Below are 26,363 nucleotides of genomic sequence, written 5' to 3'. Positions count from 1 at the left end.
TATTTGGCAATATTGATAGAAATAGATCAGTTGGTACATTAAAATGCAAACTTTAGTGAATGGGAGGCTTTCCCAAATTGTAACTGCTGGAACACTCTGATGAATTCCACAAATTGTTACATCTGGCATGCTCTGTCAAATATTATCCAGTATGTCAAATGGAAAACAAGTGAAGTGCTTTACCAAGTGAGTCATTTGTACAGTACCAATGTGCACATTCATGAGCTACCGTTATTCTCTGAACTGGCTTATTATTAGTGTTTTGGTTTTACTGTGGAAATTACAGGAAACATCTGGAGAATAATTTCATCCTCCCTTTTAGACAATGGTTCTCTTGCATCAAGATGTAACATACAAATTGTGTGTGTACATTGTAAACATATGATAGGGGTAATGAAAAATGATTAATGGTGCTGTAAACAGACAGACACAGTTCTATTAAAACTCAGTGAGTGACAAAATTATAGTTAAGCAGAGATCAACACGTCGGATTTGTAGTATGAGTACACGTACATGCCACTACAACATTACATTTGCTTTGGAGATTGTTTTATGGTGTAATATACATGTACACTGTACAAATGTAGCTTGTGATGGTAGCTGAGATACGTAAAAGTACTTGTAGTACAACATAAACTACATGTTGTATAAACAGTAAATACTAATTAATGGAGAATGTACTGTCAGTGACACATGACGGGCAATCAAGCGACAGTCGCTGATGCCTATCAGAAGATTTATCAATGCACACTATGCAAAGTATGCAAGTTATTACTAGCAGCTAGGAGCTAGGAGTTACAGTTGGGACATGATCAAAGTAAACTTTGTACTCTTTAACACCAGATATCAACAAACTTATCTTTGGGGTATATTAGCTTCCTCTTAACTTGCAATTAAACTATACAGGTACAGTACACGTACGTAAACGAACCAGGCAGGTGTTAGAGAAAGAATGAAATCTCTTCGCAGTTTCTGTAAACTTTAATGCGTACCTATAGCATGACAATTGAATGCTTTGCATTTCACTGGCTTTGATGTCCCATGCTCCAAGCTGTTCTTCCACAGAGTTTGGATGCAGACCGAAGAAGAGGTTCTTGATTTTAATAATCATTTTTCCTCCATATTTCACAGGAAATGTTGAAATCCTGTAAACTTGCCAGTGGTAATCTTAGAAGTACAGAACAACTTTTTTGTTTCTCTTCAAATCTCCTGGTTAATACCCCCTGACTGAAGGAGCATCTCATAATCAAATTTACATGTACTATCACGTACACCTCTGCATTCTGCTTCACCAAGTATATTACTTCAATGTTAAATCTTTCAAATTAAGAAATTGGCTAATTCTGTATGTTTTTGCGTTGTTAAGTAGCATTTTACAGTTTAAAGGGTGTGTACAGTTCTGGTCGAGGTGAGGATTTAGCTTTTAACGTTTTGCGAGATATTCAGAAACCACTCTATGAGATGTCAAAGAGCATGCAGCTCTAAGGGGTATCAAAAGTTTATTCGATGAAAATCGTTTTTGAGATGGCTGAGATATCCAAAAACAAGGTGAAACAAAGAGATCCTATATAAAGTTGTGGCATGTCGCCTTTTATTAGTAACACTTTTTTGGATATCTCAGCCATTTGAAAACCAATTTTCATCAAATAAACGTTGAACCCTTCTTAAAATTACATGCTCTTTCATATTTCATAAAAGGCTTTTCATTATCTCACTTAGGAATGTTCAAAACATGAATCCCCACCTCAACCAGTACTGTACAGTCCCTTTAAAGAAGTACAATTTTTTTTTCTACTAATTTTCTTGTGTGTCCTACTTGTATTCTTTACACATTAACTATTGCTGTCGAGAACAATGAAGGGGACAGCGAATGGCTGCTGGCTAGGCATGTTGTATTTTAGGAATGACGCATACATATAAATGACAAACGTTCATCTGAGTTATATATTCAAACATACAAGAGCTGTCTTTTGTCAAAGCAATTTATATGACGCACATTACTTCTTGGCGGCACAAAGCATGGGTACAAAAGAGAGATTCTTGTTTCCTCTCCTCTCACACCTCCCTGCAAGAACAGCCACACATGTGGAGGTCTAATCAATACGTTCAGTTTTCTGTGGATAGTCTGAGGTGTTAAATACCAATTACCGGCACCGGATAACTAAAATTACATTGTTAATGTACCACATTAAATGGTAACATTGTTCTTCAGCATGCCATGCTTCATAACCTAAGTCTGTATTCTCTGACTGAACGTTTTTTAAACTGGTCAGCATAACATTTGCACTCACTCAAACTATGTATCAAAAAGTTGAAGCAAATGCATGTTCGAATATTATCTCATAAAGCATACAGTAGCACATCAGAATTTTTAACTATTGTCTTGTAGACCTACAAATTACAGACATGTCTGTATGCCAAAAGTTCATTCCCTTTAGAATTAGCGTGGTAAAGTTAGCAGGTTGTACAGTACCACATAAATGTGACTACATATAGAATAAATTCTTTGAAAAAAAAATGAATACTTGTAAGTACTTCACAGAGGTATCTTTTGATATTTAATTTTTTTTTCTTGTTCTTTACTTTATCATGATGGCATGCTGCTTCATGTCCGGATCTAGACATATCACTGATTGTATCAGTTTTAAAACAAGAGGCCACCGAGCAAGAGGCAGATTATCAGTCTGGTCCTGATCCAAACTGTGATTGACGGTCCCCTAGGCAAGCACATGTAGTGAAAAAACAGAAGAAGTTGCTTGAGCAGCAATAACTCAGAGAAGTTGTTGACTAATTTGGTAACACACTGACAAATTATGAAAGATATGCAGATCACATGACAGGCATGCTCTTTCCCCCTCCCGCCCACCCCCCCCCCCCCCCCCATTTTGAAGGCCGCTGCTGTATTGACAGAATAGAAGTGGTCAAGTACTGGTAAAGCTGCACTCTGAAGAGCTGTTAAATTTGAAGTACAAAGTACCGGTACTTACACATAGTGTCAAACAGACAACCTGTTGGTACATTGATCGAGTGACTGCAAATAACAACACTACAAGCAAATTTTTAATTTCAATCATGCACACAGACCTAAAACAAATGGAAATTCGTTTTAGTGCAGCAAGGCTAAAACAATTTAAAACAAATGACATTAAAAAAAAACATTGCCAGTACCACTTACCTTACAATTGCATGCAGAGTTCACACACCTATCACTTTTCATGGAATGTAAATCCAGTTTCTACAAAATGTGTATACGATGCAATGCTGCACACTGGCACTGGCACGATGGTCCCTGACCAGTAAAAATCACTGTAGGACCAGTGACTTTTTCAGGAATGGACTCGGTGAAAAATAGAAAAACTGGGTACCTACAAGGGTACTGGTCCAACAAATCAGGTTGGGCGAGTAAGAAAAAAAAAATGGGATAGTGTGCAGCCCTGTGATGTGTACAGCTGTATGCTACTGTTTACCCTTGAGAGCAGTGATTTAAAAAAAAAAATGCTCCTAAGATATTACATTTGATGCATATGCAGAGGTATGTTGTACCACAAAACATCCTACCAAATAAAATTTTAGCAATAAAGCCTAAAATATAAAGAGATATATCAGTATTTTTATCAATAAACTGTAACTGTAGACAGTTTAGTCTGGAAACAATTCTATTATAACTACCGTTCACGTTTTGTATACTTCACATTTATTTTACAGATTCACATTTTTACAGTGGTTGTTTTTATCCCCAACTCATATTCTAGAACTATTTTAAAACATTAATGCTGGGTTTTTGTTTCATCTGCAAATGGTAAATCATGCATCTATGTACATGCTAGTTACTGTATGTGTGTACATTAGCACTTGCCTGATTGCCTAGGGCAAGTAAAAATCAAAGTCAGGCAAGTATTTTGGAACAGTGAGAAAGCTTGCTAGAACTGAGCAGGCAAAAAGTTTTGAAGCTACGTTTTTTCACTTATTCTCCCCTACAAACCTGTACGAAGGCTACAGCTGTAATAGATCATGTTCGCTTTAATAGTGATGCAATGCACTTTAAATTCTTTTCAGCAACTTTCCAACACTTCCATTAAGAAGCCCCAGGCAATGCAATGTCAACACTCAATCAAAGTTTGTTGTACTCAATTGTAATGTAAGCATGCAAATCAAGGTGTGCTGTGTATTCAACTGATTGTGTATTATTATTTCCCCTTTAAGTAAGCCCTTGACATACACATGATTTTTTATGGTATGTAGGGACTACTAAATGCTTGTGTATCATTTTCTTTCTTCTTCGGCAAGTAAAATTTATGTTTGGCAAGTGTTCTGCAAAATATTGAAAACCTGCTTGCCTGACGGGGCAAGTGATAGAGAAAAGTTATGCTGCTGCCTGTTCATGGCAGGAATGGAGAAATATTGGAATATGTCAGCAATGATGGTGAAAATCACAGCAGTTTAGCAATCCTGCATCAACTACATGGTTCTGATTGCACTGAATCCAAATATTATGTGAATGTTCAATCTTTGTATGTGACAATATATTGTTGTGTATCCTGGCAGTCTATCAGAAGTATACATGTATAGGGGATCTAGGGTATACATCATATAGACACCAGTGACATTGGACTTCTACATCATAGCACAGCAGTATCATGGTTTTCAAGATTGTCCAGATATTCCCTTTCTATGTATCATGCATCATTATCCCATGCACATAGCAGATTTCTTCTTCTTCTTCTTCTTCCTCTTCTTCTTCTTCTGGGCCAGTCTGCCTCCTTCAAACTTGAAGATTCTTGCAAACTTTGGATGTGTGTGAGTATGTGTGTGAAACGCAATGGTTGAGGTGCATGGTGCAGAGTACTGTATACATATACACAGTGCAAGTAAAAACAGTCCAGGGACTTATCCACTACCTTTCGTCAGTCGATAGTGGAAGGCTTCCAGTGACGGTGTGGTTACAGTGCTTAGTTTACATGATTGTTTGGACTCTACAAAATGTAACATACCTTTATAGGCCTGCAGACGATGGCCAAAAAGTGGCTTAAAAAAGGCTCAACTGGCAACTATCATATAACAAGTAAATTTTAACTTTTTTAAAAAGTATACGTCCTCACAATATCCCACATGAAATTTACCCAGAAAATCTAATCGGGAACATGCTCAAATGACGTCATCAAAATGGCATCTTAAGGACTGCAATTTTGCTAGAGTAATTGTCGCTTCCCATTATCCAATTTTAAAGATTTAAATGTATGAACTTATATTTTGTAGGTCACTGAACACGATGGAAGCCTTTTCGAATTGGTCATACAAAAATAATTTACATAAAATGCAAATTAGTGGTAAATGTATTAGAGTACATTCATAACAACAGTACTCCTGTTGGCATAATGCACGTTTTGCAGATGGGGACGCGTGGTTGAGGGGGAAATTTTGGGCTCCTCCCAAGGGGTCGCTTTAAATGTACACCCCTTTTTACTATATAAGTATTGTAAAGCATCGTCTCCTGTATTGATCACATTGCATTTCTTGGAAACAAACGTGCCCTTGCTATAAGGCATGACAGCATATACGTTTGGAACATAGTATATATATTTGCGTTATATGATAATATATGTTTTCTATATTGGCAAGAGGACAAAGGGCATTTGGGGCACACGGCACAGGATCGCCCTTCAATAAGAACCCTCTTTATTATGATAGATCTTGTAAGGTAAATCTTCTATCATTTCCATGACTTTTCATTGATCGTGTATTTGCTACATCGGACCTACTTTTAAAATCATTCATGCTAGAACAACTGTATTTGCGTTGCTAATGGTTTGTAATAATGGCCGTGAGCATAGGTGTAAATTTAGACACCTCCCCAGAGATTACCTTTGAATGTTCACCTTTTTGACAATGTAGTTATTGTAGAGCAATACCTCCTCTAGTAATTGGTTGCATTTTTGGATACAAAAGTGCCTTTGCTATACGGCACACTGGAATTTCGAAAACATGTACGTTTGGAACATATATTCGCGTTATATATTATATGTTTTCTACATGTATATTGCCTTGAGGGTGGAGTATTTTTGGCACATCCCATAGGGTTGCCGTTTAATGCGCACCCTCTTCACTGTATAGATCTTGTAAAGTTAAGTCTCTTCTATCATTTCCATTACTTGTCATCGATGAAAATTGTATTTGCTGTATTGCCGGGACTACTTTTACAACCATTCACGCTAGAACAACGGTATTTGCGTTGCTAATATCTGTGTTTTGTAACAAGAGCTTAGGTGTGAATTTGGACACCTCCCAAGGGATTAATTTTGAATGTTCACCCTTTTGACAATATAGTTTTTGTAGAGTGAGCAATGTCTCCTCTATTAATAAGTTGTATTTCTTGGAAACAAAAGTGCCTTTACTATACGGCACGATGGCATTTTGAAGACATGTACGTTTGGAACATATATATTCACATTAATTATATGATTTTATATGTTTTATATATTGCTGTGAGGGTGGAATATTTTTTGGCACATCCCACAGAGTTGCCATTTAATGTGCACCCTCTTCACTGCATAGATCTTGTAAAGTTAAACCTCTTCTATCATTTTCATGACATTTCATTGTTAAACTAGAAATGTCGCTACGGCGACTGGTGTATGCCTCCGCCATAATACATGGTTCTCCTAATAGGTCTATAGTACAATGTCTTGACAATGTGTGATGACAGTTTCACACAATTGGCAAAATATTAAAATGACAGGTTTGCCACAAATGTGCTGAATGTTCACTTTCCTAGAACTAGGTTCAATTGGATGAATGATTAAAACGTCAGAGTGCAGGTATTTGGGGGAACTGATGATTTTCACTTGACTTTTGACCCTTTTACAAGTTTATGCATTGAGTAATTTTCAAGGTACAGTTAAACTCGCATAAGTCGATCTTCTAGGGACTGAGCAAAACACATTGACTTAGGCGATTTTCGACTTGTGCGTAAGTCGAAAAAAAATCGACTTACAGTTTCACCACACGTACATACATGTATGTATAATGTATATGTTGTCTACTCTGGAGCCGAGAGCTGGAGCGATGTGCCGCGGCACGGGTCGCCCGGCAGGGCCACGGCTAACTTTGCATGGACAGTGCATTAGTATTGGCACAGGTCCGATTACTTTACACCCTTGTTAAACCTTGGGGAAGTGAATATGAACGATATTTGAGCAGTGATTGATTCTAGTATACCATACCGTGGCTTGAAATGCGTGTAGAGGTGCAATTTGATTTACCCGTGCCCGTAACTTTCCCCCTACTTTCCGCTTTGAAAACTCAGCAGCTTCATCCATTATACCATTGACTGCACAGCGCTGCAAATGCCAAGCTACACTGCAAGCTCAATACTGTACATGTAAATGAACGCATGTGTACTGTACGAACGCTGTACGTACGTAGCGCGACAGCTGACAGGGCTGTATCAGCGGACCTCCAAACACGAAGAGAGTTCAACGATCCCATGCGATCGCTTTGAATTTTGATTTTAGATCGTTTTTTTTTTGTCACATCAAACTCATCTGACAAACAAAATAATGATGAGTAATAAATAATGAATAATGAATGACAGTGATTTATTACACAATAAAATCTTATTCGACTTAGGCACAGTGAATTCAATGGTTTTTCCGTGAAAGTGTTCTTGGAATTTCATCGACTTAGGCGAGTATTCGACTTACAAAATTCGACTTGTGAGTGAATTAATACACGTAAGTCAATGGGGAAAAATCGGGACTTTTTAAAATCATCGACTTACGCGATTATTCGACATATGCGACGTCGACTTAGGCGAGTTTAACTGTATTGAGAAAAAGTATAATTTCAGTATCAAATGGTAAAATAGTATTATCGAAACCTGGCCTTTGACCTTTGACCCCACAGTTCCAAAGAGAATCACTGTTAGGTAGAACATGCATAAATATGTAAGTTTCATGACAATACCTTGAGTTATTTTTGAGATACGGAAGAAAAATGCAATTTAGCACTTTCACTTGACCGTTGACCTTTGACCTTTTGGCAACAAACTTTCCACAGAATATTGGGTTATACATGCATACATCAAGTTTTAAAAAAAATCCTTCAGGCATTGCATAAATATAAGGAAAGTAGTTATATTTTGAGGAGTTGACCTTGACCTTTGACCCATGACCCCCAACTTCCCTAGATAATCACTGCCCATCCGTACAAGCATAACGTCCATGAAGATACCTTGAACCATTTGCGAGATATGGAGAAAAACATGAAATTTCAATTTTTTTTTCCACAAAATAACCTGTGACCTTTGACCTTTGACCCTGTGACCCTAAAATCCACACAAAGTATCAACCCCCAAGGATATACCCTCATACCAAGTTTGATGCAAAACCACCACACGGTTCTTGAGATATCGACAAAAACAAAACGGGACGGATGGACGTACACACGGACGGACGGACAGACGACCCGAAAACATAATGCCTCCGGCCACTTCGTTGGCGGAGGCATAAAAAGTATATTTGGTATATTGCTGGAACTACTTTTAAAACCATTCACGCTAGAACAACTGTGTTTGCGTTGCTAATATCTGTATTTTGTCTTAAAGATAATAAAAAGTTTTGGTACAAACTTAAAAGTTTCCCTGAATTTCCTTATGTTAGTTTGTGTTTCAGGTTAAAGTACCTACTGTGAGACTTACTCGCCCCAAAGTGCTCTCATGTCTTAGTAATCATGCAATTAACTGCGACCAGCAGCCCCATACGCACAGCGTAATGGGGCTTCGCATTGTAGCATTCAGGATCATGACAGATTTAGTATCGCGGGTAAATATCAACTTAAAATCCAGGAATTTCTTCAATTTGAAGACTTACCAATTAAGTTGAAGTATTGAAACAGGCTTCGGGCAACATTTGGTTCTGCCAATAGTCCCGGCCTTTCTGTTCGAATTGATGACTGAATGTGACTCGGTCGAGAGGACCTTGGGAGAGCTACATACACTGAATACTACAGCCAGTGCATGCGAACACATCACAAGCGCACAAATTTCAAATCCATGAACAGATAAGATGTTTGTGTGCGCATGCGCTGGCCGCTTTGGGGCGAGTAAGTCTCACAGACAACTTACTTTAACCTGAAACACAAACTAAGACAAGGAAATTCAGGGAAACTTTTGAGGTACCAAAACTTTTAACCCGTTGAGGACGGACTGATTTTGCTGCAACACGCATTTCTCATAGACACCTGCCCGAGTATACTCGGGACTCGTCCTCAACGGGTTAAGGGGGCTTGAGCGCAGGTGTACCTCTGGGCAATTCCCATGGGGTTGTCTTTTAATGTTCACCCTCTTGACGATATGGATATTGTAGAGCAATGTCTCCTCTATTAACTACAATGTATTTTTGAAAACAAAAGTGCCCTTGATGTATGGCATGATCGAAGTTTGAAAACATGTCCGTTTGGAACATATACTGATGTAGTATATTCGCATTAATGATATTCAATGTTTTCTATATTACCATGTGGGTGGTGTACTTTGGGGCACATCCCACAGGATTGGCATTTAATGTGCATCCTCCCAGTAAATAAATATTTTGAAGCAATGCTTCTCCTAAAATGTATCATTTCCACGACATTCATTGATATAAAAATATCTGTATTGTACTTCTAAAACCATGCACGAAAGAACGTCTGTATTTGCGTTCATAGTATCCGTGTGTTGTAATTACGGGGCTTGAGCGGCGGTGTAATTTTGGACACTTCCCAAGGGATTGCTCTTGAGTGTTCACACTTTTGACAATATAGTTAATGTAGAGCATTTTTTCTTTTTGTAATTATATTGCATTTCTTACAAACAAAAGGGCAATTGCTGCACAACTGTAACGACAATGTGAAGGCATGGAAAAGAAGAAGTCCAATCCACGGTAGTCAGTGGTCCGATCACAGTTCGGCTCACAATTTAGCTGAGGGGGATGACAGCTTTAGCAAATTTCTTTTGTGATGTCATACTAAGATTAAGAAGCACAGATTATGCACGCACCTTAGCCCCGGAGACCGCGCCGCTATGCGGCGGGGTCCTGGCGGCTACCTCGCAGTTTAGCTAAAGTGAGAACCACGAACAACTCCCTATTGCCACATACGGCGACTTCACGAGTAAATCATGGGTAAATTTCTATTATAAACACAGTGACAATAAAAAATGAAATACACATTACCCCATTGCCTTGGTTCTTTTCACGAATTTATCTGGAAACTGCAAAATTTTCCACATTTTTTAGGAGTAAGCGGCCTGCCCTAGTGGGAGAGCCGTGCTACCATTTTGAACGGGTATATCCATTAGTAAGCATCTGCGCATGTAGCGAGTAATACGTAGCCTTTTGTCAAGGCCCTCTCGCTGCGTGGTGTAGAGAGCCCAGCCGAGTAAGGTAGCGCGACTCGCTTTGCTCGTCCGTTCGCTCGTCCGTTACAGCGAGAGGGCCTTGCCAAAGGCTAGCATGCAACGTTAGTGAGCATCAGCGAGCTAAAGACAATTCGCCTTATAAGACAACATTTTCTGCATCATAAGCAACGAAATGCATCAAAAAGTCGCCGATTTGAATCATTTAGGTTTAATCGACCCATGTAAGTATTCCTAGTAGTTTTTGTTGAAAAATTAAGGAAATATAGCGCCGCAACGGCACCCGTTTTGTACAACATTAAGATCTGAATGCGAAAACGGCGCAGCCCCAACGCTGCATGTTGGGGCTGGTCGCAGTTACACGCACCTTGGCATTACTACAGACTGCGTGATGCACAGAGAAGACAACGAAGGCAACATTACCTAGCAACACCTACGCGCTTTGCTCTTGATGACAGCTCAACTTCAGCAATCTTATCAATGCTAACGGTGATCGGCAGTACATGTATCACCAACAGCGCTCCCACACCCACCGGGACTACAGTCTATGCGCCTTTATTCGTGATAGTCTTTTTTATCAATCTGAGTTTTTACTTTCAGCTTCAAGTCACACATACGACTACAAGACTGTGTGAATTTATAGATAAAAAACCCCTACATGCACATGTACACCTGTACGGGCTGTAGTGATACAAAATTAGACTAGCATTTAATAACGTTAGTAAGATAAGTCTTATTATCACTTACTATTTTTAGCAAAATTTACATGACTTTGTTTCTACAAAGGAAATGTTCTGTTACTAAGTTAGTTTTACTTATTCTTAAGTTGCAACCTAAGTTATGATTATGATTCCATGAATATGATGCTGATACCAATGCCAATGGTAGCTAGGTGGGGACAGTCTAGATAGTTTCTAACGTTAGTAGTAGTAGTAGTAGGCCCTAGTAGGGTTAGTAGGCCCCTACTAATAATTACGACCAGCACAGCATCGCTACTTATACACTATATTTACAGCGACTGGGCTGTGTAAATTTATAGTTACATGTAGTTTCTCACTGTTTCTACTTGGATTTGCTCAACGAAGTGGACAAGATCCTTTGAATGAAGAAGGTATTATTCATAAAACTGTTGGCTAAGTATTGACTTTTCTTACCGACAACCTCGCCTATCATGAACAAGACGCAAATACAACAAGCAATGAGGAGTTGTCTCTGAGCTCCCTTGTTCGATGTTGCAGGCAGAGGACCATGACAATGGTCGTAGTCACAGCACTCTTCTCGAGAAGAAGCTGCGGTAGAATCACTATCATCGCTCGCCGTCAGGTTCAGCGGTGATACATCTTCCTCCCGTGCTACATTGATTCTCAAGTCTCCGTTTTCCATTTTCCCGGTTCCTTGCCCTTGGGAAGCTCTGGTGGTTGCTACATCGAGAGAATCGTATCTGTTTCTAGAATTTGTGTTGCCTGCATGGAGACTGACAACGCCTAGCGTGCGGTTCGTGCATTGCATGTCGTCAGTGTATGCTTCATGGAGCACAAGCCGAGAATTTCTAAAATCCTGATCCCGATCTTCTGGGTCTGGCGTTGAATAATAATCGTTTACCAGCTGGGGCATAGAACCGTCACTGGCAAAATCGACGAGGGCAACCGTCAAGGTGTCTGCGCTACCCATGGCAATATTTGCTAGATCTGCAAGAGTTATCACTAAGATGGTGAAAAGATTGACGGTCACGGCAACAAGCTGATAAGATAGTATTACAAACTAAGAAATAAATCTCGTGATTTCTTGCGCAGACGAACTAACCCAACTGTCTCCTGTCTTTGCTTTGTCACCCACTGTGCATTTTGCACACGCTACTTCGATACCGTATGGTATATGGTTAGTTGAAGAGGAGGTGACCGGACGAGTTCTCGCTGCTGCGTGTAAACCATAGAGCTCTACGGTGTAAACAGACCCACGTTGGATTGAAGAACCAAGTGAATGAAGGCAGGCGTGAGGGCCAATCGAGTACATATGAAACGCCATGTGTTGCAAAAGAATTATAAGTACTGATCACGGGCACTGGCTTGTCTTCGGCGCAATTCAACTGCGCAAGCAACAGAGGAACTGCTGATCTGAGGTTTCCACCCAGCACGAGCAAAGCGACAGGCTTCTGATCAGTTTATATTTATTATTATTATTATTATCATTATTATTACTATTATTATTATTATTATTATTATTATTATTATTATTATTATTATTATTATTATCATTATTATTATTATCATTAATATTATCATTATCATGATTATTATTATTATTATTATCATTATCATGATTTTATTACTATGATTATTATTATCATTAGTATTATCAATATCATTTCTACTCTTGTAGTTTTTAGCTCTGCATGGGTAAAGAAAATTCCCCGATCCCAGATCTTTGTTCAGGTATAGACTTTTTACGCAACATTGCAGTTTAGTTATATGTAATTTGTACATGTTGATTCAAAGTTTAGTTTAAAGCTGAAAGTTTACTCAATACAAACAGTTACAGACAATTATTCATTTCTTAAAATATCTCAATGTTCTTGAAAACAATGGTGCTGACGAATGTGAATACAACTGACTGACATAAAGCATTTTTCATGTTGACCCCATTAATTCTATAAAGTGGCTTCTGCATCGTTAACCATTTCACATTCTTTAATAAAAACGTAGGTCTATAGAATGAAACTCGTAAATCTTTGTGTTATTAGAATTCTTGTTCTCACATTTTTGAGAGATCGAGGGATGGGGAGAGACGAACAGAATACCGCACACCCATTATGTACAAAGAGTAGAAAAGAAGACAAGTAGGAGCACGATATTATACTTCAAGAAAAATAACTGAAACCCTCACCGGCCCCCTTCCCCCATGTCCACTTAAAATCTTCCGCGGGCACTGACACGTGCCTTCTATGTTTGTCAGTAATTATTTTTTGTTACTTTTCACCTCAGACCGTTCGCCTCACATTTACGCGTCTGTCAGCAAATCTTCATAGAATAATCATAGTCAAGAATTAGCCTTGAAATTACTCACTCGTGCGCTCTATATTATATTTATACATTTTTGTTAACATCATAGTGCTCGTCGAAGTAAAAATGCACACTGGAAAAAAAATATAGCTGCACTGGATGCGTGCTATCCTGTGGCAGGATACCGATAGCTATGTCTGTTAGAACCAAAACTATTGCTTTGATTCACAAGGTCACCTGCACGGTCGGTCGAAGAACAGCCCCATTGTTTTGAGATACAATAGCTTACCAGCTGCATGCTATCATAGTTCACAGACCCATTTCATAGAACAGATAATGCACGTATTTAGGTTTAGGTGGAGATGCAACGGGCCCACTACGTCACGCATGCTGCATTATCATTGTAAATGCCCTTGACTGCACCGCATCTCCACTATGATTATAACGCACTCACTGAATTGGTACTAATAGGCCTACCTGTACGGGCTACCTGTTGAGCTTTTGGAACGTGTTTCTGTATTCTATTATTCCTACTGCAAGAAAAGAAGCTGATTCCTGTAACATTTCTGTAACATTTCTTGCAATGCTCCCAACTGGCTTTGCATCTCGCTCTCTGTCTGTCATTGTCTCTCTATGACCCCGTTTACAGTGCAGGGCGGGGCCGAGCCGCGGCCGAGCCCGGCCTCAATTGCGGTACTCGGCCCCGCAATTTTGGTTACAGCTAGTTATTCCGAAGGTTCGTTATTCCGAAGGCTCTTTATTCCTAAGATTCGTTATTCCGAAGGTTCATTGTTCCGAATTTCATTTTCGGATTAACCAATCTTCGGAGTATAGATCTTCGGAATAACGCCACAAATTGTTGGATTAACGAACCCTTTTTCATTTTCGGATTAACGAACCTCTAGGTATAGGGAATTTGCGTGTTTCGGATTAACGACCCTTCGGAATAACGAACCTTCGGAATAGCGAACCTTCGGAATAACGAACAGCACCCGCAATTTTATCCGTTTACAGTGCCGGGCTCGGCCCGGGCTTTTAATTCAAACCTTTCAATATTTTGTCGTAGTGGCGCTCTGCTTGTAAACAAACACTATCATTGGGAGGGCGCCGGTCGCAATGTGGTAGTCTGGTTTCCAGACCCTTTGCTAGCTGGACTCCGCGGCGACGAGGTCGCCGCCCCGAGGTCGCCGCCTAAGCCTCTGAAGGACAAAACCACCTTAAACTATACTAGTTTTCGACGTTGAGGGCGTTAATATCCTGAATAGCGAGTACGGGCAGAGGGTCTGGAAGCCAGACTAAATTTGGTACCGCATTTGGCCCAGTTTGCGTTTACAGTGAGAAAAGGCCGGGCTCGGCCGCGGCTCGGTCGCGGCCGAGACTACCTCCAGAGCTTGGCCAAATGCGCGGCCGATTTTGGTACCACATTTGGCCTTTTGCGCGTTTACAGTAAAATGAGGCCGGGCTCGTCCGTCTAGCGCTCACTGGCTCTCTCCCTCTTCTCTCTCTCTCTCTCTCTCTCTCTCTCTCTTTTTGAACAGAATTCTAATGTTGCCTGATGTATAGCGCATGACTTTGTGAGTCCCATCACTTATATATGAAAGAACTTCACAGGTAAACAGATGGAGTGTGCACTCTAAACTGATTGGGTAATAAAAAAAATATATACGATATGTCATTAATCAGTAATATTGAGCATCAGTCTGTATGATATCATACCTGTTTTCTCTAAAACGCTAAGATTTCAAAAATGTTTGTCATGCAAAACCCTAAAGACGTATGTTTGCGTATCTAGATTCAAACATAGGGTCTAGATGAGAGTGCAGCAGTGAAAGGTCGTATGACCAAAGACTACAACGTCTGCACAAAAACTGCAATGAGCACGCAGTTTGCAACGGGTCCAATGTAAAGGGTCAAGGGTCAGATTCTCCATTTTGGGAGATTATTCGACACTTGCCCTCATCAAACTTGTTGTATACATTATTGCAGAATATTCAAAATCCTGCCGAGAAAGTTTTTGGCCACGGGGGTCAACGGTTATGTCCGATTATGTCACAATTTTCCACATTTTAAAAGAGAGCTCGAAGTATTATTGTGGAAATGTTGTGGAAATTGGATAATGCCAGTGAGTCATTATTAACAATGTCGCATGGGGTCAAAGGACTAGGATCAAACTAAGGTCAGGTGAAGTGCCCAAATTCTGACTACTTGCCCTCTAAAACAATCTAGCAATAGTGAAAACTGATGCAAGGAATGCAACGTGAGCACTCAACACATTATGGCTGTGTCAAACTTCTAAATCAATCAAGTAAACTGTCGTCACATACTTTGAAGACATACTACAGTATAACCCTATTGGGATAACCATGCGATATGGCGAGGAATACTAGTCGCCATGGTGATATTTCTATTTATTTCTTTTGTGGGGGTTGGCGGTTTCTCCCCCCCCCCCCCCAAAAAAAAAAAAAAAAAAAATCATGTTAAAGGTTTGTCTATACCTCCATGAAAAACGACAACAACCTAACAGTCATGCAGAAATAAGCTCACGTATAAGAGTTTTGTTTTGTTTTTGTTTTGTTTTGTTTGTTTGTTTGTTTGTTTGTTTGTTTGTTTGTTTTTTGCTCGTGCAGAGAGAGACACACAAAAAAACAACAACACAAGTATACTGATAAGAGGTCTTACATGCCTGGCTTGTGCAGAGTTAAATTTGTTGTAGTGATGTTCAGGTTATGTGTTTTTTCTCGCTGTGTAGACGTAGAAACCTCTAATGAATAATTCTGGATTGTTCTTCAAGAGTCAAAATCTTTGATCAATGGTTTGTTTATTCGTTTGCTTGTTTGATATTTTGCTGTAGAGTTGCTTGCACAGAGTAAAAGCCCGTAATCAGGAATTTAATACATCTCTGATTACATTAGACTTTTGCAACGTATGGCGTTCCATAAGCTCGGCAGCAGCGTACCATCTTCAGCAGGGTTTATTGCGCAACCTCACGCACAGTACGTACAGTGTATTTACATTTCCTGCATGAGCGCGCAACGTACTGAACGATTGACAAGAGCAGGGAGGTGGGATGAGTCAGGCCTTGGCCCGGTAGGCTATCATTATTATTGTGATGTGTATCACTGAACATTTATTAATTAAATACCACTCTTGGAGACAAAGGTTACAAGTACAGAACTCATAAAAAATAGAGATGTTGGATGGCGAATCAGTTCCATTATATCCAGTTCATGTCAGGGCAGCGTTTCATGAAAGTTTTGTCATCCCTGACAAGTTGTCAGTGGACATGAAAATGGGATTCGAACCCGAGATCTCCGGATTGCTACCCCGTTGCTCTACCGACTGAGCTATAGAAAGCTCTATAGTTCAGTGTTCGTCCCAGAACAGAAGCTATAGCAGTGTGTTTGTGTGTGCATGAACTTAATATACATGGACTGTTCACGGCAGTCTTTCTTTGATGTAATCATCGTCGCCGACACATGATTATGTCCATCCTAATGAGTACATTCAGGTGTCTGGACAATAACGATTGTGTGATCATGACATTGTATCGTCACTAACAAAAGAAATTGTTTCCCTCATTTCAGTCTTAAATTGTTTCGCTGATATGCCTTTTTCAGACGGAAATGTCTTTGAATAAATACAGCTAGAAGATGAGGAGCAGCAAAACCTGAGAACATGACAAATTATGTGTCAAAAGATGGGTAATTGCTGATTTGCATATAAGACCTTTGCACATAAGACCTTGCGGCAAGATAAACCTATTCTCTACCATTATCGTACCTTTTTGCTTTGGAATAAGCTGCGGAAAAGTGAAATATCGAAACCACAAATGACACTCATTCTGCCGAAATGTTGGCTTTCTTTTACAAACTGCCTGCTTCTCCCAAGCGAAATTGTTTGGGGCATGATTTCCTAACATACACCACAACTGCACATTCACTTTACTTGATTTTTGTAAGTTATTTTCTTCTGCGCATATAGGGACCTAGTTTTAGATTTTTCGAATCTCCGTCTTGTTCTTCTCCCGGCTTACTGGCGGCGAAGACGATGGGATCAAACCAGTGAAGCATGTTAAAAATGACTTTGTGGCGCTTTTGAGATGTATAGGTGCATGAATTAACGATACGGTGAATGTCCTTGTATCTGGGTCCATGGTGTGCGACACACACGCACCGACACTTAACTTGTGACCTGGCATAAACCCGAAGGATATTCAACTTGTTGATAAAATTAATGCAAGGGATCACCGAATAAATGCAGCTTTCTGAGTATGTAACAAACGCAGGGGGGGGGGGGGGGGGTGCGCCCGGTGCGCACCCCCCCCCCCCCCACCCGACCCGTCATGCACTGTTACAGGCCTACTTGTATAGTTAGTCGCAGTACGTGGTACGAGAATTTGAAGCCTTCTATCACCCCTGGCGGTTTTTAAGTGTTATCAGTGGCGTATCTAGGGGGGGGCAAGGGGGGCACGTGCCCCGGGCGCCACTCCTTGGGGGCGCAAAAAAAACGGAAAAAAAAACGAAGAAGAAGAAGAAAAAAAAAAAGGAAGAAGAAGAAGAAAAAAAGAAAAGAAGAAGAAGAAGGAAAAAAAAAAAACTCGCCCGGAAAGGGGGGGGTGCAGAAAACCAAATCAAACAAGATAAAAACTAAACATGATGATGACGCGGACAAAATGACAATGTTTATTGTGTTCACACAAAAATTCCATGTTCTGTGAGCTGAAATACAAAAATTTTCTGCAAAATGTTTCACGGAGCAGCGGATGCAATTTCTTTCGTTCTGAATCGATCGCCAATTGGATCAAAAGAAGGCGCCAACGGTTTCGAACATACGGGGGGAGGGGCGCAAAAAACCCCGAATCAAACAAGATAATAACAAAACGTAATGATGACGCGGAAATATACAAATTTCGGCTCACTCGCTCGTACTAATTTAGATTATTTTTTCAAGTCCTCGGTTTGTTGGTATAAATCGTTATCTATAAGGCCGTCACTATTATCTTGATTAGAATTGTAAGATTTAATAAGCAGACAATGACAAGAGTTTCATGATTTGTAAGCTGAAATACAAAAATTTTCGGCTCGCTCGCTGCGCTCGCTCGCCAAAATTTGTATAAAAAAAGAGAAGAAGATAAGAATAAAACGTGACGATGACACGGACAAAATGACAATGTCTATTGTGTTCACTCATGTCATTTTATATTTAGCAGGAAAAATGTTACACGGAGCAGCGTCTGCAATTTCATTCGTTCTGAAGCGATCGCCGATTTCATCAAAAGAGGACGCCAACGGTTTCGAACATATATATACGGGGGAGGGGGGCGCAAAAAACAATCAAAAAAGATAAGAAAAAAAAAACGTAATGACGCAGAAATATAAAAGTTTCGGCTCACTCGCTCGTACTAATTTAGAGTATTTTTTCAAGTCCTCACTTTGTTGATATAAATCGTTATCTATAAGGTCGTCACTGTAATTGTGAGATTTAATAAGCAAAAAATGACAAGAATTCCATGTTTTGTAAGCTGAAATACAAAAATTTTCGGCTCGCTCGCTGCGCTCGCTCGCCAAAATTTATACTAAAAAAGATAAGAACAATACGTGATGATGACGGGGACATATACAAATTTCAGCTCACTCGCGCGTACTAATGTAGAGTATGGTCCTCAGTTTTTTGGTATAAATAGTTATCTATAAGGCCGTCACTATATCTTGTTTAGAATTGTAAGATTTAGTAAGCAAAAAATGACAAGAATTCCATGTTTTGTAAGCTGAAATACAAAAATTTTCGACTCGCTCGCTGCGCTCGCCCGCCAAAATCTATCAAAATTCATTACATTTAAATCACCCTCAAAAGATCCCTTTTCAGTGCTTGAAAAAGCATCATGTGGACCTTGTTTAAAAAAAACAAGAATTGTAAGATTTGGTAAGCAAAAAATGACAAGAATTCCATGTTTTGTAAGCTGAAATACAAAAATTTTCGGCTCGCTCGCTGCGCTCGCTCGCCAAAATCTATCAAAATTCATTACATTTAAATCACCCTCAAAAGATCCCTTTTAAGTGCTTGAAAAAGCATCATGTGGACCTTGTTTAAAGTCCCTACCGGGATGGGGTTGGGGTTGAACACTTTTTCAGGAATTAGGGGCGCAATTTTCGTGCTTGCCCCGGGCGCCGTTTTCCCTAGATACGCCACTGAGTGTTATATATCATACTTTAATTATTTCTTCACAAATCAAAGCATGTAATAAATAATTCTAGGTTTCTACCTGCCCACAGGCGGGATTGGAGTAGGGCCTATCAGTAGGCCTACAAGGAAAAAAATACAATGGACCATTACAACACTATATTGACAGGGACACAAACATAATTATATACATTTACAAACAAACATAATATAGGACTGGTTTTCCCATTCATTTTCAAACTTTTTTCATTCAATTTCACAAATTTTTACTTCAATTTCGTCGTGGAATGTCGGGAGTAGGCCAATCTTACTTCCAAATTCGTCTTTTGTCGTTCATTTTCGAATAAAGTCCATTCAATTTAGTCATTTGGCATACATTTTTGTCATTTACAGTTCAAATTCGTCAGTGTCACTCGCAGCACTCAAAACAGCAGGATCGATTTCGACTTTTGTCAATCATTTTCGTTAAATTTTCATTCATATTCGTCTTATATCTACCCGGTGTGATTTTCCAGTCATTCATGTATTGTTTTTTTTTTCTGTAACCGTTCACATTTTACATTCAGGAGTTAAACTACACACACAAGTGCCCCCCCCCCACACACACACAGAACCACAGATACAGACACACACACACAAGCAATCCGAGTACACACTGATACAAACAGACGTACCGTCTTGCAAACGAAAACACGGACAAACGATTTCTAGGCAAACATGATTAAAGATAAAATTTAAGTGTAGAATTGTCGCCTGTTTAATGTCAAAGAATTGATAACATGATTATGTTTGCTGTTTTCCAGGGTACAAAATTTAAAGTTTGCTCTATGCATTGTATATGATGCGAAAACCTGAACATTACGAGTTAAAGTTCAAAATGTGACACTGACATACTGTCCTGGGATATGACCTTGACTGTCGTTTATCCTTCAATCACATTTTGGTTGGCAGTCTTGTTTTTCGTGTGTATTGTTAAAGCAAATGGTTAGGGAATAATGTGTAACGATACAATTTGCGAGAGAAAGTAAGGTTCACCATCAAAATAAAGAATCGGCAACATCTGACTAATTTGAATGAAAAATCCGTGAAATTGTGTGAACAAAGACGAATTAATTTTGATCTTCACATTCTGCGATCCGTGAGCGGGAGGGACGAATTTGAATGAAAATTGACGATTCTGAATGCTATGTCCTCGAAAATGTTTGACGAAAAACGAATTACAATGACAATTGACGGAATTGAAGTTAGGATTTGAGTTCCACCTGCTTCTCGGGACGAAATTGAATAATACATTTTTGAAATTGAATGACAAAAGTGCGAAAATGGATGGGAAAACCTATGATCAGCTGTTTTTTTGTTTTTGTCAAAACTGAAAATAAAATCATTTCAGCATTCATTTAACCTGACACACACGCTGTCACACACACACACAAATTACTAACTCTAAACACTCACTCGATTATACAAAACTATACACCACCAAAATACTTGTCTATTGTATTCATAATGAATTTCATTAAATCCACCAAACATTCATGGTCTTGTTACACATCTAATATTAGATAATAGAGGGGAAATTTTCCGACCGGAAAAAAATACAATAAACATATGAATCCTACACTACTATTTAACAATACATTGGTAGGGAAAACTTAAAATCAACATGCACAGCCCGTAAATAGGTGCTGGGTACGAGCAAAATGTGCGTATTATTATACAAAACACACACACTCACGCACACACACTTATCACAATTTGACGTAATGATTATAAAACACTCATGAAATATGACTCCCGCTAAAACAAAGTCCCCAGGACCGACATCCTTGTCTCGCTTTATCGAAACGTCTCCTCGACCGAACGAAGAAAGAAACAAATATGCAAACAAACAGACAAACACACACGCAACGACAACAACCGAACAGCAACGCCGCGGCCCGATACTTCGTTATCAACGACCGAAAACTCGTTACAATCATTATCATTCATCACAAGGGGAGGCCACTGCACCCGAAATCACGGTTTGTGAATATTTTTAATTCATTTTTAGTGTTCCAAGATGTCCTACTCCAAGATGTCATCTTCGCTGATCACTAAGTCCTTATGCTGCATTACTTGATCATAAGTTGCATGAATTATTGAAAAAAAAATACCGGTAAGTTTATAAAATAACTTGTATTAAGGTCGCACATAAGATTTCAAAACATTGCAGTGTATTTCAACTCTTGCATTATGGATAGATCAAAATGTGTTTATTTTCTCTTGAATTCGAATTCCACAAAACTCAAATTCCTCCGGTCTATAGACACCACGCAGTGTATACGCCAGCAACACCCTCTGTTTAATTCAGTAGAATCTTAGTGGTGTTGTATCAATTTTCACAAGTACTTATAGGATAAAATACAATGTACAGTGTCGATCACATTTAACTTACGGTTTTGGACAGGAAGGTGACATAAAGAATTAAAACTAACTAACAAGCAAACAAACAAACAAACAAACAAACAAACAAACAAACAAACAAAACGCAGCGCTCCTCATTTGCGCCACACAAACTCGTACCGAGAGACGGTGTGTGGCGTTCCGGTGTGGCGTCCATGTCACCCTTGACGTTGATTGGAACCCTCCCGAAAGGGTACGTTTGGAGCATAATACGCTGACTTTCTCGCGTTTATAAGAATATAGAATATTGATATTATGCATATATAGGCCTACTAATCATACAAGATTTAAGAGTTTCTTTCTTCTTCATCGTGATCATAACCATTACTGAACTACATATACTTCTCCTTACCATTATTTTCTAATTACTTTTTTTTTTCATCTTCTACTTCCTCTCAACATCATTCTTTAGCCTTGTCCTGTTATGTTGTTGTTATACAATGTATACTAATACCACTCTCATTAACAAGAGAAAAAAAAAAGGTACTGGTAAATATACACTCCCGCAGCAGTGTCTTTCAAAGGCAATGGGGGGGGGGGGGTAATGATCAATGGAGAGAGGTTCATAATCGTTGGTAGTACGCGACGCGTCGTGACATTATTCCTGTCCTTTCGGTACATCATGCCACGTCGCCACGTCAATGATTTTGTTGTACATGTAGGCCTATATATAGGTCACTGTACTGTGATACCAAGTTAGGAGTCAGATAACAGTCCCCCATTAACATTAATTCTCAGAAAAGGTTGATCTATTTCACATATGGACAGAGTGAATAATTTGGCCCCAATGTAACCTCGATCCGTATCAAATACAGGTCAGGAAAATCCAATGAGAACGCACATAGTGACTTTGTATCGGATCCCTTCCCCATAAAAGATGTGAAAGGTGCACCAGACAATTAATTCGTGGACAAACGGCAATATCAGGGCAGACAAAGGATTATAGGACTCACCCTTCCATCCGGCAGCTAGCTGCCAGCCACCGTACGAACCTCATGTCTGTACATGTAGTGCAAGACAATGGTTCATTCATTGATGGTTCATCATTGTTGGCGGGCGTCGATCCTATCTTTGATAGACTTGCTCAGCTTAGCGAGGATGTCCTTATTGACCGAGTCATTGAACTCCTCCGCGTCGGGCAGCTGATGTCAGCTTCACGTCAATTCCGCGCCACAATTCCGGAAGGAAGCATTGTTGCTGGCTAATTGCTGCTGCGCCAATGGAATAGGCTTCACATTATGCAAGAATGATAGCTTAATATATATCAAACTGGTTGTACAATATGTGGTAATAGCAGAGGTGATCAGGAGTCACTCGTTCTCTGCTTAACAGACTTGACAGAAAATTGGCCCTGGTAAAGCGCACGTGTAAAAGGGGAATCGTCTTGCACTTGAGATTAAATCTGTACGTGTATATGCATGACAGAATTACCTATGTCACGAAGTTCGACAAACATCTATAGCAATCGGGTTTACATGTAAAGATGTGTCGAAAATGCAGGCCTACAGAAGCTAAGTCGAAGACCCGACAGCTGAACAAGGAATTAGGCTTCCACCTCCGGCTATACAACTCATGCAAGTCGATCAAGAACACGTTATAACCGCGGGTATGTAGATTTTCTATTCAAGCAAGAGAAAAAAAAAATACGCAGAGGGATGAAGAATGGATTGGTGGTCATTGACTGCTCACTATAACCGGAAGCGCTCTTGTAAAGCTTTCCGAGTAAGAGATTGGGGCGGACTCACGGGTTAGAGATAGCTGCATGATGTGGAGTTACTGAAGGAACTAGAAAGGGTCGAGGTACGTCCACTGTGTAGAACGTATCCACCAGTGACCACGAAGGTGTTTTATTTTAAAGCCGTGTGAAGTATTCATGAGCTAGGTCGTTTTGATTATACATTCTCAAATCTGGAAGACGGGGGAAGCCGAGTCGAACTTCAACCCAAGTTGAACACGACCAGGGCAAACTAACCTACACTTTCTAAGCATGGAAATTGATAATCATCCAATATAATACATGTACGTGCAGATCACATGTACAAAGACTGTCTGTAGTGGTCACTGACTTGATGCAAGCGCTCCAGCTTTTTCGACCAGATATCAATCAGCACTGTGGCTAGAAGTGCGGTGGAGTATAGCCTACACAGAGAATAAAGGTTTACCGGTAAATAGTCTACAATGAAAACGAGGTGTTTTTGAGGCAGCTCGAGGTAAACATGAGCTATGGGCACCCTACTATCCGGAAGACGGCACGCCGAAGCTAAATCGAAGGCCCCACTTCACCCAAAGTCGCTCGCGAACACTAGGCATCAGTGTTGCGAAAAATTGAAAAGAACAAGTGTGTAGTCCAAATACGATGTAGTATAGACATCACGTTGAGGTCAAATGTCGATTCTTGGTGGCCATTGATCATCTTACCCTTAATGCTTTTGTATGACGCTTTTCCGACCACAGATCTATCAACACTTACAGTGGCTAGAACTGTACGGAGTAATAAGTACTCCATCACACTGAGTCGATATCCACAGTTACCCGTGACGAAGGTGTGAGGCAGCTCGAAGTGCATGAGCCAAGGCCCAAGCCAGGGTCGAAAGCGAACTGTCCGGAAGACGGCAAAAGCTGAGTCGTAACCCCACCACCAAAGTCAGTCAAGCACTAACTTGGCCTCTGGCACCAGCATGTAGATTTTTCTGAACAGTATGGAAACATACTTGTCTCCTATAGACCTACGGAGAAGTATGTCTTGGTGGCCACTGATAACTGTACCCGAACCGCTCGAGCTTTCCGACCGAGAGATCAGTCAGCCCTTACAGTGGTGGAGTAGGTTTAGGCCACTGGTAGGTACATAGTTCACTGTGATGTAGAATATATCCACAGTGACCACAAAGGTGTGTTGAGGCAGTTCAGAGCTATATGCCTATGCACATGAGCTTTCAGCACTGCTTCGTGTACAGACAGGCAGGAACGTATATACCGATCATCAACAGGGGAATTGTATGACCAAACGGTTTAATGACACCCCATAAAATTTTCGTATGATAGCCTATACGTCGTACGTGTTGGGGAACACGGGGTCCATATCAAGTGGCTTCACCAAATTGGAAGAGGATGTAAAATCTCCAACACACGCTATTAAAGAGCATCAAACGCTCATAGACAAGCTATCCTCCCTTTCAATGTGTGTGGAAGTCTCATTTATACCTTCCTCGATTTGTTCGAACACGCCTACAGGACTACAAATCCATCTCAGACTATCATGAAAGGATTTCGCCAAGCACTTCAGGACACCTACAAAGTTAGAAAAAGAAAACCATAAAACTGCTCGAGACAAGCAGATAGACTACTTGTGACCAGATACTCCTTGGTCATGGAAGAATGTGTGAAGGTGCTTATCACAAATACGGCTTTACGAGATATCAAAAGACGTCGGAAGGTAAAAAAAAACTTGCATGTTATAATAATGTGACCCTTAATGACAATAAATTATAATGGGATGTCCCCTTACATTGTGGTCATGTAGATGGCCGTGCGCATCTCGGCGGCGAAGGTTGTTTCCCCCATCACCAAGGATTTTTGTTTTTAAAATTCCCACTTTCCCCTTGGTTTGCTCTGATTTGATTTGATCCGTAAATCACCCATTACAATGTATATCACGCAACAATTAAAGGATGTATCGTGTCCCTCTGCCTGCTTAGGTAACATTCATAGATTAAAAAAAAAAAGAAACAAAAATAGAACCTGCATGTCGTACCAGAAAGCTCCTAAACACTGTGCAAGCACAAATAAAACTTTGTGTGTAAACGTATTTTGTTTCTCAATGAGGGGAGGGTTAGGTCGAAGCTCAAATTGTTGTGGAGTATACTTCTCATTAACATGGGTAAGCTTCCTTCGAAAATGACTAAAATTTGGCCTATTGTAATACTGACGTTCTTCCGCTATGGTATCGGCCTCTGGGCTACATCAAAACTACGTGTACATTTTCATTAGTATTTGGCGCAAACTGAACATGAAAGCCGTCAGTAAGCTCGTCCGAAGAGGCCCAGCTTTCTTTACCTTTACTGATGTCCTCTCTGATCATGCATACATCATTGGGGCAAGAATGATGAGGCCTATATGATATGCCGGAGGATATGCATAGACAGGGACGGATCCAGGAATTCTGTGAAGGGGGGGGGGGGGGGCGCGCAACTAATATTTCTGGTGCCACTTCCGGGTTTCATTTCATTTTTTATTTTCATTTCTTTTGTTTTTAACGAAATATAAAGGGGGCGTGCGCCGGTAGCGCCCCCCCCCCCCCCCCTCTGGATCCGCCACTGCGTGGATACAAATTAATCCTCCCACATGAGGAAGCT

General features: G+C 40.0%; 1 protein-coding gene across 1 annotated transcript in view; it reads right to left on the bottom strand.

Annotated features, from left to right (window-relative positions):
• The window catches only part of LOC140237596 (proton-coupled zinc antiporter SLC30A2-like), a 44,498-nt gene extending 32,313 nt beyond the window's left edge, over positions 1-12,185 (bottom strand). The window contains exon 1 of the mRNA XM_072317528.1: positions 11,545-12,185. Coding sequence (XP_072173629.1) covers positions 11,545-12,061 — 517 coding nt within the window. The 5' untranslated portion in view covers positions 12,062-12,185. The remainder of the gene's footprint in view (positions 1-11,544) is intronic.
• Between the last annotated feature and the right edge of the window lie 14,178 nt (positions 12,186-26,363).

This window comes from Diadema setosum, chromosome 14 (assembly GCF_964275005.1).
Source record: "Diadema setosum chromosome 14, eeDiaSeto1, whole genome shotgun sequence".
Classification (NCBI taxonomy): Eukaryota; Metazoa; Echinodermata; class Echinoidea; order Diadematoida; family Diadematidae; genus Diadema; species Diadema setosum.
This window is presented reverse-complemented; position numbering and strand designations above follow the sequence as displayed.